Raw genomic sequence first — 16,232 nt, 5'->3', positions numbered from 1 at the left:
TTAAAGTTTTTACAAGGTTATCTGATATTTTCTTTTCTTATTTTTAATTCTGATTTATTATAAATTCTAATATATTTATTTCACACTAGTAAATAAAAATATATTTATTCTGATTTTTTAAATATTAAAGTTGTAATACATTATGTTTTATTATAAATTTAATAAACTGTTTCTCCTTTTTCTAGTATTAAGATTATGATAAATTCTGATTTCTTATAAAACTTAATGAATTTATTATGATTTTTAATACTAAACTTATAATAAATTATGATTTAGTATAAAATCTAATAAATTTATTCTGATTTTTATATTAAATGTAGAATATGATTTATTATAAAATTTAGTAAACATTTTCTGATTTTAATAAATATTTTAAAAAATACTATCTAGTTAATATTTTATTACTTGAAAAATATTTTATGTTTTATATTATAAAGTAATTAATTTATTCTTTTTTTTTATATTTTGTTAATTCTTTCTTATAAATATTTTATTTGAAATATTAAATATAAATTATTAATGGAATAATTTATATTAATATACTGTATTATAATAATATATTATACTAATAATATTATATTATTAATGTACATTAGTTGACATCCTGTCGACATAATAGGAAAAAATGTCTTTTTTTGGTTATTTGGACCGATTTGGTCGACATTTCCGAAATATAGGAAATGTCAACCGAAATAATGTAATTTTTATATTACCATCCATTTTCATGTCGGTGAGCCTCAACATCGACATATGTTGGGCGACATTAGCGACATTTGAAACCATGACGATATCTTAGACCTAGAAAACGAACCTATTGTTGACTTGTATTCCTGTGATGAATTTGGATTGGTTTTGGATTAGGGTTTAAGGAGACCCTTAAGAGAGAATGAAACCAAAGAGCTGATTCCCTCACTCTCTAGGACCTTATCCTTCTCGTCTCGGGTTCTAATGAGAGGGTATGGACCCTTTTGGCCAAAGGCATTTTTCACATGTGCATCCTTTAAATTGCTTGTTACCCCAATTGAAAGCCTAGCTTTTCTGGCTAAGAGTTGTGGTGGTTAGCATCTAGTGCTGTAATCGGATCAGATTTGGCAAAATCCGACTCCGATCCAATGATGGAAGAGTGATTGAACCCACAACAACAAGGGTTGCACACTGGGTATTGATATGTAAAGAATTTAGTGGTGTTAATATTAATGATTTGTTAAGACGGTGGAATATTAGCAGGTTTTCAAACCAGAGCGCCTCAAAGAGTGGTGGAGTGTAGTGGTGAGATTGATTCACTCTTTAGGTGCCTCTTTTTTTTATATAATAAAAAAAATTATTAATAGAAAAAAAGAAGTAAAACAAGGAAGGTAGCAAGTAATCACCCAAGAGAAAAATGAAAAAAAAAAATACTCCAACCTCCCAAACACCTCCAGGGAAAACAACAATCCAACAAAAGAAAAAACACCAAAAAAAAAACACTTCAACCAAAGAAAAAGACCTAACAAACCACCCCAACCATACAAACGTAGGTGGCATCTGAAAAGCAACATTTTCAGACTTCATGGTCTTTATTACTATTTCATTATTATTTTAACTCTTAATAATTTATTTTTAATTTATAAATTGATATGTATTTTTCAATTTTATTCTTATTTTAATAAAATATTTTTATTTTTTATAATTTACTCATGTTTTTCAATATTATTTTGAATTTAGTAAATTATTTTTTATGAAATAATGCAAATTGAACTCAAAATTACCAAATAGTCTATTCTAGGGGTAAAATAGTAAAATCAATGAATTTCAAATGCTGAAGGTTTAATCCAACACAAACAACCTTCTTTATTCATAGCCTCTAAAAGGTCGAAAAGCAACTATGTCTCTTTTCAGATTTCAGACATATCTTTTTAGCTTTTCAGATTTATCAAACGCCACCTAATATTCAACCTATTAAACAAGATACCTGTTGTAAACTAAAAATAGATCCTAATAGAATCGTCACCTTCATAAGTTTGGAGTTGGTGCCAAAACACATCAATAGACAAAACTCTTTATTCATTCAATGGTTCAAATGAGCTATTACAAGGAGTATTTAGAGAGAAACAAAATGGATCTTCTAAGATCTACAAAGTATTTAATTTTCTTGAACTAAAAACAGGGGTCATTACATGGTGTTATGGTAAAATCTTAGTCAATAAGATCTGAGAACACGGGTTTGAGTCTGAGAGCAGTCACTTTGTGCAAAAAGTAAATAAAGAAAGAAAGAAAGAAAAATGACAAAGCTTAGGTCTGTATCCAGTCCATCCCTCCCAAGACCCCAGATAGCTGGGACCAACATTGGATAATGGCCTTATTTACAGAAAGAACTAAAAATACTTGTAGAGAACACTGATGTGGGCCCCACGGCTGTGGTCCCCACTGTGTTCGTATGACAGCATCTGTAATCTTTGTTAGTCATGTCAGTGTTAGTTGGTAGTTATCTTAGACAGCTTGTTATTTATTTCAGTCTTTTATTTGTTTTATTTGCCATGTAAGTATTAAGGACAGTTCTGTCCTTTACCTACATTTAGTGAGCATAACCTATAAATATTAAGCGAGTGGCGGCGGCAGACTCATTCAATATGTCCCTCCTTTCAAAACCCTTGTGCACTTCTGCTTCTTCTCCTTTCTTCTTCCTCTTCCTTCTATTTTTTCTCAATCCGAAATCAGTTGGGATTCAAGACTGATTGTAGTCTTGATCGACTACTTGGTATCAGAGCCTATCTAGGGTTTCTCATGTGAGTCTAGTCCAGCCGATCACATGAGAACTATCTAGGGCTGGAAGCTTACAAAAGACTGTTCATTGGCTGATTCTTGGAGGTTACCAAAAAAGTTTAGAAGTTGTTCGAAGACTTGTCGCAGCTTACAGTGTTTTGGTAATCAGGAAGAATCTGAGGAGGTTAGGGTTCAAGCCACGATTGAAGGTAGCGATCAAAATTCTCTGGGTAAGTCTTTATTTTTCCCTTGAGATTGCTGTCAGTCAAGATAGGTTGGACCTATCTAGGAGGGAGCAGCCGAACCATCCTATTTTCTCTCAGAGGTGATCAGTTTTTTAGGGTTTGTCATTAACCCTACGGCTAGACTTGACTGTGAATTCTCTTGGAAAGTGCGGCTGAGCACTGTTTATGTTCTCACAAGGGTCTTCCTAACCCTACGATTGAAACCCTAATTCTGCTTCAGCTCTACAGAGTGCTTTCTAAGTGAGTTTCAGACCTGGTTTTGGCTTCCGAGCCTGTTTTGAGAGTGAGAACTGTTATCAGACTGCATATATTCTGATTGCCGATTGGTTTCAGATCAGATTTGAACTGATTTCATACAGTTTTCTGATTGTGATCGATTGCTTCAGTGCTGTTTTCTAGTGTGGAAACCCTAATAGTTCTTAACTACTGATTCTTGACCAAGAATGGAGTTCAAAAATCAGGAAGAAGGTGTGTTTGGGAACAGCAGTTCTGGTAGTATGGCTGAGACTGCGTTTCATATTACAACTGCGAGATTTGATGGATCCAATTACTTGGAATGGGCCCAATCAGCCATGATGGCTATTGGGGGAAGGGGAAAACTTAACTATCCCTTCCAAGGAGAACCCAATGTATACCAAGTGGGTTCAGGAGAACTACTTGGTTATGACATGGCTGTGCAACTCGATGCAGCCACATATCAGCCGAAATTACTTGTGGGCAAAGACAGCCAAGGAGATATGGGATGTCATGAAAGAGACCTACTCCCAACCCCTTAATGTTGCTAGGGCCTATGAACTAAAGTGTGAAGTGAATAACCTTAAACAAGGAGAGAAACCAGTCTCTGTGTATTTCTCTATACTGAAATCACTGTGGCATGAAATTGATCATCAAGAGACAGTGTGACCCTTTCTCAAGCATACTCCCTTGTGCATAGTGAAGAGACCAGGAGGAAGGTTATGATGCAACATCAGCCCTTTCCCCCAGCCCTGGCAGCAGTTAAACCCAAGTCTGGGGGTGATACAAAAAGAGACATGAAGAAGGAAGACAAATGGGATCTAGTATGTGAACATTGCAAGAAACCCAAGCATACGAAAGATACATGTTGGAAGCTCCACCCTCATTTAGTCCCAGCAAAATTGAGGAATAAAAGGGGTAATGCTCATATGGCAGTGAATACTGATTCTACATTCTCGTCAGGCACAAAAGGCACACCCCTAGATACCTTAGCTGCTGTTCGGGCTGCCCTGATACAATTGGAAAAGGAGGTTGGGAATTCGGCCCAGTCATCTCAATCACCATCAGCCTCTGCCACATCTGCATTTGCTCATTCAGGTACCCAGGCCTCAGCCTACCATGCTTCAGTTCCATGTAATACTGAACACTGTTGGGTAATAGACTCAGGAGCATCTGACCATATGACTAGCTTGCCATCATTGTTCACTACTTATCACTTGTCTTCTGGTAGGGATAAAGTATCCATTGTTGATGGCTCTCTTGTTCCCATTTCTGGCAAGGGTGACATCAAGTTATCTGATACTATCTCTTTATCCTTTGTCTTGCATGTTCCTAAACTTGATACTAATTTGCTTTCAGTCAGTAGTATTACCAAACATCAAAACTGTTCAGTAACCTTTTTCCCTGACTGATGTGTTTTTCAGGACTTGGAGACGAGGAAGATGATTGGGACTGGCCATGAGACGAATGGGATATACCTACTTGGAGAGAGTCCTCATTGGAAAGAGCCAGTGGATAAGAAGTCTTTTGTTTCTCAGTGTGTGAGTCCAATTATGCTTTGGCATAATCGATTAGGTCATTTATCTTTTCGGTCTTTGAAGAGTTTGTTTCCTACTTTATTTGAGTCTGTTGAGATGTCAAATTTGAGATGTGAGAGTTGTGAGCTTGCCAAACATTGTAGAACATCTTATTCCTTGAGTAATAAAAGAAGTAATAATTCTTTTGATATTGTGCAGACCGATGTTTGGGGGCCATATCACCTCCCTTCTATGGGTGGGTACAGGTATTTTCTGTTGTTTGTTGATGACCATACCCGTTTTTCTTGGGTCTACCTTATGCGTTCTCGAGCTAAGGTTCCCGCTCTGATCCGAAACTTTCATCAGATGATTTTAACCCAGTTTGGGGTCAAAATCAAAGTCCTCAGATCTGATAATGCAAAAGAATACTTTGCTAAGCCATTGGCCTCTTATCTACTTGATCATGGGGTTATTCACCAGAGCACCATACACCACAGCAGAATGGGGTTGCCGAGAGGAAGAATAGGCACATTTTGGAGGTGGCTAGAAGCATTATGTTTACCTCCAATGTGCCTATCCGTTTCTAGGGTAATGCTATCCTCACGGCAGTGTATCTCATTAATCGGGCTCCTTCACGGGTTCTTGATATGAAGCCTCCATTTATCCTTCTATACCCAGACGAGAAGTTGTTTACTGTTCCTCTTAAGACCTTTGGGTGCACCTGTTTTGTTCAGCTTCTTGGACCTCATCATTCCAAATTTGACCCTAGGGCCTACAAATGCATTTTTCTCGGTTAGCACAAACTCAAAAGGGTTATTGCTGCTATGATCCTGTTTTAGGGAGGACATTTGTCTCGATGGAATGTCACCTTCTTTGAGGAGGCACCCTATTATCCTAGGATTTCTCCTCAGGGGGGGAGTAGTGAGAATGCGAATTTGGGTCTTTTTCCTCAGGGGGAGTGCAGTGAGAGTGGGGTTACCTCATATGAGGTTGTTCCTTTACCCATTCCATGGAGTGATGAAGGCTGTACTGGTGAGGGTTGTCAGAGGGATCAAGAGTTGAATGTCTATCACAAGCGATGTAGGCAAGTTGATCTCGGTCATCAGCAGTCCAGGCCATCCCCAGCTCCTTTTGCGGATCCAGATCCAGGTACTACAGTCCTAGGGCCCATTGAGATACCTTCCACTATTGCTACTTCTCCTTTTTCGGATGACCTTGACCTTGACCTCCCTATTGCGGTCCGTAAAGGGAAACGGCGCTGCACCACATCCACAGCTCACTGCATTTCCCAGTTTCTATCCTATGATCGCCTATTTCCCTCTTACAAGTCCTATCTCACTTCCATTGCTAATATCCCTATCCCCAGAACAGTGCAAGAATCCTTATCAGTTCCAGAGTGGAAAGATGCAATGAAAGTTGAAATGAATGCCCTTTTGAAAAATAATACTTGGGAGCTAGTTGACCTACCCAAAGGAAAGAAACCAGTTAGATGTAGATGGGTATTCACTGTGAAATATAATGTTGATGGCTCCATTGAAAGGTACAAAGACCGGTTGGTTGCAAAAGGGTTCACTCAGACTTATGGTATAGACTACTTGGAGACCTTTGCCCCAATAGCCAAGATGACCACTATTCGAGTTCTATTAGCCTTTGCAGCAAGTTATTCTTGGCCCTTGTTCCAGATGGACGTTAAAAATGCTTTTCTGAATGGAGACTTACAGGAAGAGGTCTATATGCAGTTGCCCCCTGGATTCTATGATACAGAGACAGGAAAGAAGGTTTGCCGATTGAATAAGGCCCAGTCAGATCATACATTGTTCATTAAAAGGGTGGACTCTTCTTTGACCCTGCTTGTTGTATATGTGGATGATATTGTAGTGACAGGGAATAATAGTAGTGAGATTGAGTCCCGCAAACAACTCCATCAAGAGTTTGAGGTGAAAGATCTTGGTGCACTGCGATATTTTTTGGGTATTGAGGTTGCTAGATCTAAACAGGGGATCTTTATCTCTCAGAGGAAATATGTTCTAGATCTGTTGGCGGAAACTGAAAAGTTAGGTGTCAAGCCTGCAGATACACCCATTGAACAGAATCACAAGACCAATGCAAAGGGTGGGGAGCCTCTTGAAGACAAAGTTATGTTCCAACGGTTGGTTGGAAAGCTCCTATATCTCTGCCTCACTCGGCCAGATATCAGTTATGCAGTCAGTGTTGTCAGCCACATGCATTCCCCTAGAACTACTCATCTTCTTGCAGCAAAAAGAATATTAGCATACTTGAAGAGATGCCCAAGTAGAGGTATATTGCTCAAGAACAATAATCACATGAAGGTGGAGGTCTATACAAATGTTGATTGGGCTGGGAGTGCTGATGACAGGAGGTCTACCTCTGGATATTGTGCCCTTGTGGGAGGTAACCTTGTTTTTTGGAGGAGTAAGAAACAAAGTGTTGTTTCCCGCTCTAGTGCCGAAGCTGAATACAGGCCAGTTGCTAACGGAGTGGCTGAAATGCTACTTGAAGAGTTGGGTATTGATTATGAGAAGCCCTTGATGTTGTATTGTGATAATCAGGCCGCTATTAATATAGCTCACAATCCGGTAAAGCATGACAGAACTAAGCATACCGAAGTTGATTGACATTTTGTCAGAGAGAGGGTCTCATCACAGGAAGTGTGTCTCCTGTATATCACCTCCAACATGCAGCTCGCAGATCTTCTCACCAAGGTTGTACCAAAGAAGAAGTTAGAGGCAGACCTATTCAAGTTGGGAATGACAAATATCTATTCCCAACTTGAGGGGGAGTGTAGAGAACACTGATGTGGGGACCACAGAGGCAGACCTATTCAAGTTGGGAATGACAAATATCCATTCCCAACTTGAGGGGGAGTGTAGAGAACACTGATGTGGGCCCCACGGCTGTGGTCCCCACTGTGTTCGTATGACAGCATGTGTAACCTTTGTTAGTCATGTCAGTGTTAGTTGGTAGTTATCTTAGACAGCTTGTTATTTCAGTCTTTTATTTGTTTTATTTGCCATGTAAGTATTAAGGGCAGTTCTGTCATTTCCTACATTTAGTGAACATAACCTATAAATATTAAGAGAGTGGCGGCGGCAGACTCATTCAATCTGTCCCTCCTTTCAAAACCCTTGTGCACTTCTGCTTCTTCTCCTTTCTTCTTCCTCTTCCTTCTATTTTTTCTCAATCTGAAATCAGTTGGGATTCAAGACTGATTGTAGTCTTGATCGACTACTATACTTGTAACTAAAAACCCATTCAAATCTTCAGGATCCACCCATCATTCAGCATATTCAGAATCCAGTCAAAGATTTGATCAGGAGCATTAAAGCCAAATCATGTCGGTTGCACTTAAGTTGACATCTAACTTATTGGTTTTTGGAAGGCTCAACTTATTCCAACTTTTAAGTTTTAACACTCACGGAATTTGGTTGGGTTCACATGTATATGTGAAGATTTGATAGCTAGCAAATCAAGATAGCCACATGAAGGCCCATATAGACCAAGAGAAAAGTATGGATTTGGCTTCCATTTTCTTGGATTTTGGCCCCACACCATTTTCCCTTCATTGGAAAAAAAAAATAAACATGAGAGTATGAAAACTGCCTTGTTCCCTGAGCTAGAATTTCCATGACCATATGAATTCCATAAAAAGATGCTTCTACAAGCTAAAACCATAAGTCTATTGCACAATTTCAACAAAGGATCCAGAAAACCTAAACCTGCATTTCCATGCTTGTGAGCCCAAGACTTTATCATCACACCAAGTAATAGAAGACATGTTGGTTAAGATGCTAAATTTCAGTAACTTATTGGTAGAAAGAGATTCCCACATTGTAGTTAGGTGGCTTATAAATGATGGTGTGGGATTATGTCACTATAGACATGAACCCTGAGGCATTAAAAACTAAAAAGATGTTAAGCAAGCTTGGAATCAGATATAGGTGGACAGCAAGATCAGCCAACAGTACAGGTGATGCAATAGCAAGACAGCCAATGAGTGGGAATAAGCTGCTTTAAGGTTTCATCTTCTAAAAGGGTTAACTAGTAACATGAATAGAAAAATAGGGGTGGGTAGAATAAGCTGGCCCATTGATAGGGATGCTTCAGCATGACAATTACACCACTGTTTGTCTTACAAGGCCAGTCCCAAGTACAGAAAAGGAGGGTTGCATCAGGTTGGCAGCTGGCGCTAAAACTTTTGCCAAACTCTCGTGATCATGGATCCTTATTTGTCTTTTCATGCTCATGCTAGGACCTCCATTAGACTTGGGTGGAAGTAATACGAAATAGTTTAAGCATTATTGACAAAAAATAGCCCATACTGCCTCCTTGTACCCTCTTAAAAAATAGCCGAGTATGCAAATACCAAGAGACCAGCTGAACAAGGGATTCTGCCTAGCAACCCTAGCCACCAATAATTAGATGGTGATGCAATGCCAAAAATTTGCTCAATTGTTCTTTTAACAGCTGTATCTTATGCTTTAAATGTCTCAATTATCCATTCCAAGGGCATTCATACCAGATCTATTAGGGCCATTTAAGTGCAAGAGACATGCACATATGCATGTACCAGAAGATGCCTGGTGGGTGAACCAAGAAGATACTGATAAAGAATGCATGATGCTTTTTTTTCCTGGCGCATTATCATTTATTACAGCAAAACCAAGTTGAGAATAAAACACACATAGTATATAGGGAATTAGAAAAGATCACCATGGCTAAAGGAAAAATCAAGCAACTCCAAGTAGAGGAAACAAGCCCATGTAATATCTGATATGCAGATAATGAAGCTATTGCTTAAGCAAGAATTATTATTAAAAAAAGGCAATACCTGATTTGCTCTACGCCCTAAACCCATTAAAAAGTTGTCAGGCTTTATGTCACGGTGAAGAAAGCCCCTTGAGTGCATATACTCAACTCTGTTAATCTAGAAAAAGGGGTGGGTGGAATATTTAAAGACAGCTTAAAAATCAGGTAGAGACTTAGTTTTATAAACCAAATAACTTATACTTACTAATTGATCAGCAAGCATCAGAACTGTTTTTAATGAGAATTTCCGATTGCAGTAGTTGAATAAGTCTTCCAGGCTTGGCCCAAGAAGGTCAATAACCATTACATTGTACTCACCCTCAACTCCAAACCACTTCAGGTGGGGAACTCCCGCTTCACATAAAACAAATAAATCAGATTGAACTCCAAGTTTAAGTTGTTAAGCAAATTAACTGCATCCAGTTTTCTGATGATTCATCATACAAAAGAAACCATTTTTCCTATATAAATCTACTTCCTACTCTGTTATCAAATCATCTGCTACAGTCAAAAAGAAAAAGGAAAAAAGAAAGAAATAAAGAACAAAGAAAAGGAGGAGAAACTTACTTCCTCCTTGAAGAAGCATATATAACTTTGATTCATAGTGAAGTTGAGGGTGCTTAGTCTTCACAGATTCCTGAGTAAAATATCAAGGGAAGTTTAGGTTGAATATTCAAGGAATAAGTATTCTATGTCCCATTGTAGAAAAATGCATAAAACCAAATATACAAAATAAAAGTTCAATATTCTCCATTGTTCCTTTTCAAAAAATGGAAAGAAGATTACATGCTTTCACAATGGTCACTAGTAGCAAATGCTAAGGGGCAATCTGATAACTGTTGAATTAGATGGACTGAATTACTTATCGATTCGCCTTTTGGTGGATAAAATAGTCATAGAATGAAATATTAGGAGTAGTGGCCAATTGGTCATTCCAATTTTTTTTTTTTTTTGATAATTGAATGAAATTTATTAATCAGCAATGATAATTAGTACAAGGTCCCCAAAGAGAGGCAGGAGATGCAACCTCTCCAAGCTAGTTAAGTACAGCTTTCCAATATACTAGAACAAGTTACAATGTAGCACAAAAAAGACCTTCCCTGGAAACCCCCCGTTTGGCCAAAAAAACGGCCATAGTATTAGCCGACCTGCTTACCCATTTAACCTCAACTCCCATATTACTGGTTAACCACTTCACCGTTTTGATGAGGTCTTTGTACCTCCAAATGGTAGCATCTGGGTTAGAAGCCACCCTGTTACCACCTGTGAGCCCCCTTTAACTAGGAGATGTTCCACCCCAAGCTGGTTGGCAATCTGGACCCCTTCTACAGCCGCTAGTATTTCTGCCCTTGTAGAGTCCCCCACTCCCACCGGGTCTGAGAATAAGGAGATGATGTTGCTGCCCTTATTCCTCGTAACACCCCCTATACCTGAAGGCCCAGGGCTACCTTGGCTGCTCCCATCAAAATTTAATTTGATGACACCTTTTGGAGGTGGATTCCATTCTACCAAACTTCTATTTTTCCTGGTAGAAATATTAGCTATTACTGACCACTCCGTCATTCCAATTTCCAACATGCCATGTTGCAATTAAATAGAACTCTCCTAACTGAATTACTTATTCACTAGACAAAAAGCAAGAAGTAACTCAACTCAGCCAATTTAACAGTTATTAAATAGCTCCTTAACTGAATGACTTTTTGCTTTTCTTTTAATGAATAAGTTATTAAGGAGGTTGTGAGCTTCTTAATGGCTTAAACTGAAATTAGGTTGGTTATTATACCCCCAGATATTTTACATTTAATTATTTTATCCACTAAAAGATAAAGCAATATGTCTTTGGTTCAGCTACTTCATCCGTCATCAAATGGCCCCTAAGTCTATGGTAGAAAATGCTGAAGCTGAAGACCATGAGCAGAAAAATAAAAAAGTAACACGTACAAGTAGCTTATCAAAGACATGATGGTGAGATGATTCTTCGATATTCATGACTGATTGATGAAGGAAATGCAACCCCTTTGCTGGGCTTGGAAAGGATGTTAGCAGGAGATTTCCAAGTGGCTATTGGATGGATGCTAAAACACATGATTAGAGAAGCTCAATCTTTGCCATCCTCTTTGAAAAGATCATTCAAGTGGAAAAGTGTGGGGAGCAAAAACTTATTTTGGGAAGTTTTTGGGAGGGTATAATATTTGTAATAATCATATTTCAACAACGAGTATGTTTAGTGTCCATGCTTTTTTTGGTTTCCCTAGATCATATAGGGAGCATACTTCCTATCTTTTTTCTGAAATGCAATCTTCTTTATCATCATCATCTAAGCTTTTTTATAATAAAATAAAATTTATTGAAAGAAAAAGAAATTAATAAAAGGAAGGTGACCAGAGGTCACCCAAGAGAAAAAGGAAAAACTACGGGCCTGTTCGTTTCCTCTTAACTCTTATCTCTTAAGATGAATCTTTTAACTTTAAAAGAAAAATGGTTGTTCGTTTCCTCTTATCATCTTATCTCTTATCTCTTAAAGTGTAATCATACAACTTTTTGTTTTCCAATGATACCCCCAAAAAGACAAACAAAAACTCTAATACATGGGGTCAAATAGATATCTGATAATTTTCAGAATTCAGAACAACATTCTCTTCATTCAAAGTTCAGAGGAAAGAAAAGTTCACTAATACCAATATGCCTCTTAATGTAATTATTGCACTTTCGGATGTCTGACTTCAGAACAAACGAACAGGCCCTACAGATCCCACCCGAACACCCAAAACCGTACAAATTGGCCCCTAACAGATGACCATCAAGACAGCAAGCTCCAACATGACACCAAGCCCAATTACAGAAAAAACCAGGATCCCGTAAAACCACAAGGGCCAATGAAACATGAAAGCCACCAACCACCAGAAAAGGCAGACGGCAGACCAGGAGCTTCCTCCCGTCATCATCTAAGCCTTATTCCCAACTAAACGCAATCTTCTTTATGTTCCCAATAAAAAAATAAAAAGGAAGAATTGTTTATCCCTTATTTATTTCTTTTCAATAAATGAAAAGATGATTGAATGTTTTCCATGGTGGTTGTAGTAGCAAATGTTTCCATCCTGGATATCAAGTGGAACTCCTAAAAGGCCTAAGGTATTACTCTCAATTTCTCTGTTTTCCATTTCTAATCAAAACTATTTTTAGTTTCTTACTATTTCTCTTCCAAACTGATATGGATGAACAGGATCTTGTTGACTTATATAATATATGAATTCCAAAAGCAAAACAGACACAAAATACATAATTCATTGCTTGGAAAGTTGTGCCCAAAAATTCGAGGAGGAGGACGATACAAACATGTACAGGGAGGTGATTATGTGAAAAATCTAGATAAGGCAAATATACATATGAGAGAGAGACAAAAGAGTTGCGTATTTGATTTGCTTAGTACAGAAAAAATGGAAATTCCATTACAGATGCCAAAGGTAGGGAATCTGGAAAAGAGAGACCACTTTTACCGAAGAGATTGAGAACTTGGTTATAAAAAAAGTAGATTCAATATGTCATAACTAGCGGAACCAAAAAAATGGAAGCAACTTTTTTTGTTCCCTTCATTTAATGTTACAAATCAAACGGTTTTTCCCCTTAAGGACATAACCAATGCTCAGAGAGCAAAATCACAACAAAAGAAGAAGTGGCATCTGCTTAATCCAGATATCAAGGAAAAGTTACTGAATTAACATTCTAACACATGCCAACGGTAAATTAGATCCTATCCAACACTAAGTGCAAGTGCAGTTCTCCAGAAAAAGATGGACGACTTACCAGTTTGATAGCCACTTCTTCTCCACTTTGGACATTAACCCCTAAATCAAATTGAACCACCAAAACAATAACTTATCAGGAAAGAGAAAATACGTGAATGCACAATGCAGAAAAAGACGATTATGAAAGAGAATCAGTATGCCAGAAAGGAACAACCAGCAGCATACCTAGATATAGCTCACCGAAAGATCCGCTCCCGATCTTCCTCCCAAGCTTAAACTTCCCACCAATAACATGCTCCATGATTCAATCCCGTTAAAAAGACCTCAACCCAATCGCTTAAATATGATGACAACCTTAGCCTCTCCCTTGCTCAGATTCCGACCAAATTCTTCACCCTTCCAAAACATAAATAACTGAACCCTCAATGATCCGTCTTCAAATCCTCCTCTAATATCCCTATATCTCACAAGAGATCCACAGAGTCGCAAAATTTCACAGTGCAACTAATAAACAAAGAAACCTTCCGTTTCTTCAATATTTCAACAAAAATTCCCTCAAATCGCTTAGGTTCCAGCTAAGGGGCGCACGCAAAACCGCGTAAAACAACAATTACCGATTAAACGATCCTCCTCATCGACCACCAAACCAGAACCCCTGAACCTCCTCCCAAATCCAACAAAGCCGATCTACTACAAACAAAAACTGATCCCAGAATCTACATCACCAGAGGAAACAAACCCTAAATCTCTGCTTACCAGCTGCGAATTGAAACCCTAATTCCCGCACCGTCAACCGACATTGCTGAAAAGATCGAATTCGATTGAAACCCAATCCCCCCAAAAAGGAAATCTCTAACCAAAACTATAAAATATAACAGCGGAAACCAAACAAAAAAAAAATGCCCAGAATTTATCAGCAAGAAAAGCAGAAATTCGAAGATTATCCACGGATCTGAAGACAAACCGATTCGAATTTATCCGAAGAAAAAATAAAACGATTATTCGAGGGGATTTCGGGAAAAGAATCCTTGAGATAAGAGAGGTGGTAGAACGCGACGGAAGAAAGTAAGAAAGAGAGAAAGGAAAGAAAGGAATGAGAGAGGAAAAGCTGGTGGAAGATTTTTGCTTTTGTTTTTTTCTTTTCTTCTTTTATTATTTTTTATTTATTTTCAATATAAAGAACAAGGGGTGAACGGTGAAGCGATTCCTTCTCCTTTTTACCTCCTCTCTCACACTCTCTCTCTCTCTCTCTCTCTCTCTCTCTCTCTCTCTCTCCTCTCTTTCTCTCTCCCTGTCTCTCTTTTTTACCCCCTCTCTCACTCTCACTCTCACTCTCACTCTCACTCCTCTCCCTCTCTTTCTCTAACCCTGTCTGTCTGTCTCTGACCTCGGCCGTTTAAAGAAGAGAAAGCAAGCTGGTTGTGTAACAAACGTGCTTGCCTTTGGCCTTTGATTTGTTCAGGTTCTTTCTCTCTCCTCTCTCTCTCTATCTCTCTTGGCTTTGTGGGAGAAACCGAGAAAAGAAGGGTTTAAAATGTAGCGATTTTTGGCAGCCTTCGTTTGCTAACTTGCATCTCTCAAAATATGCTGGTACAGGGGGCTATAGATTCTAGCCTTCTACTTGTTTAGATAATAGATGGGTTGGTAACCGAAATTACCTAAATATGATATTGGATTGGGCGGTCCAAAATCACACTTACTCCAGATATTGGGATTGTGACATACTTTGTATGTGTGTTTTGAAGAGATGGATGGATTGGATTCTATGTGGGGTTGTCTTCATGTTTAGTCATTCACACCCGAAGTCTTCAATCACGGATCAATATATACATTCAAATAGTTTTGATAGTTTGCTAATGATCCAATAGTTTAATTAGCCAGACGGTATCTCTCCATGTACTGAATTCTAGTGCTATGCATATCAACAGAATACATTCAGCCCAAATCTAAGTCCGGCCTGATCATCGGGCCTAAGTCTTGAGTTTAAGCCTGACCTAAAACTCGGGTCTGAGCTTGAACTTGGTTAAAAATTTGAAAATATAAATTTATTTTCTTTTATATTTAATAAAAAGTGTTTTATTTATATTAAAAATTTTCAAAACTCAAAAATAATAAATATTTTACTATTACTTCAATAAAAAGAGAAAAAAAACAAAGAAAAATATTATATATATATTTTTTAGTATTTAATATATATAGTATCATGCCGGGCTCGAATTAGGCTTTTTTGAGAAAGTCGAAGCCCAATCTGAAAAAAAGTTAAATCTAAAGTTTTAAACCCGAGCCCAAACCCACAAGCCTAAAATTATAATCAGCCTAACTTATAACGGGCTGGGCCGTCAGGCTACCTGGCCCATAAACAGGTCTAACCACAATTAACCCGCTAATTGGGTTTAGCATATATCACTCCTCCCCAAAAGGGGCCAAAGCTGCATCACGTGTAAAAAAAAGTCATATTTATAGTTCAATCACATTATAATATTTTAATATAAAAAAAAATCATATTTATAATTCAATCACCTTAGAATATTTTATTGGTTTCCCAGATGTATTTGTCCACACGGGCCACACCCCCTTAACACTGCATCAAACTGTACGAACGCATTAAGGATTTCTAAGAGAGACTAAGCAATAAAAACACCAAGAAATAAAGGAACATGCAGGTCACTCGGAAAAGCTAGCCACGTGGCATGTATAATATGAAGTTGCTGAGCTGAAACCGACAATTGTGATGTATTGCTATGACTTAACAATCAAGAGGAATAGCTCTTGGGTTTCTTATGATTAGGGATCTTGGGCTTAAGTTGGTATTCATGATGGTTTGGTAGCCAAAACTTATGATAAGATGGACACGAGACACAAATTAGGTTTGGGGGGTTAAAAAGTTTGGTAACAAATAAAAAAAAAAAAAAGTTTTGAAT

The 16,232-nt window shown here is 37.9% G+C and overlaps 1 protein-coding gene across 2 annotated transcripts in view; it reads right to left on the bottom strand.

Moving 5' to 3' along the window:
- LOC104600904 (casein kinase 1-like protein 10) overlaps positions 1–14,905 on the bottom strand; it is a 28,053-nt gene extending 13,148 nt beyond the window's left edge. For both annotated transcript variants that reach the window (XM_010264064.3, XM_088900137.1), the window contains exons 1-5: positions 13,537–14,905; positions 13,370–13,410; positions 10,133–10,202; positions 9,771–9,919; positions 9,588–9,683 (exon numbers count right to left, since the gene is read on the bottom strand). In XM_010264064.3, coding sequence (XP_010262366.1) covers positions 9,588–9,683; positions 9,771–9,919; positions 10,133–10,202; positions 13,370–13,410; positions 13,537–13,612 — 432 coding nt within the window. In that variant the 5' untranslated portion in view covers positions 13,613–14,905. The remainder of the gene's footprint in view (positions 1–9,587; positions 9,684–9,770; positions 9,920–10,132; positions 10,203–13,369; positions 13,411–13,536) is intronic.
- Between the last annotated feature and the right edge of the window lie 1,327 nt (positions 14,906–16,232).

The sequence above is a fragment of the Nelumbo nucifera genome, chromosome 3 (genome assembly GCF_055504915.1).
Source record: "Nelumbo nucifera cultivar China Antique chromosome 3, China Antique-T2T, whole genome shotgun sequence".
NCBI lineage: Eukaryota > Viridiplantae > Streptophyta > Magnoliopsida > Proteales > Nelumbonaceae > Nelumbo > Nelumbo nucifera.
The sequence above is the reverse complement of the archived record's forward strand: the minus strand, read 5'-3'. Positions and strand labels throughout refer to the sequence as shown.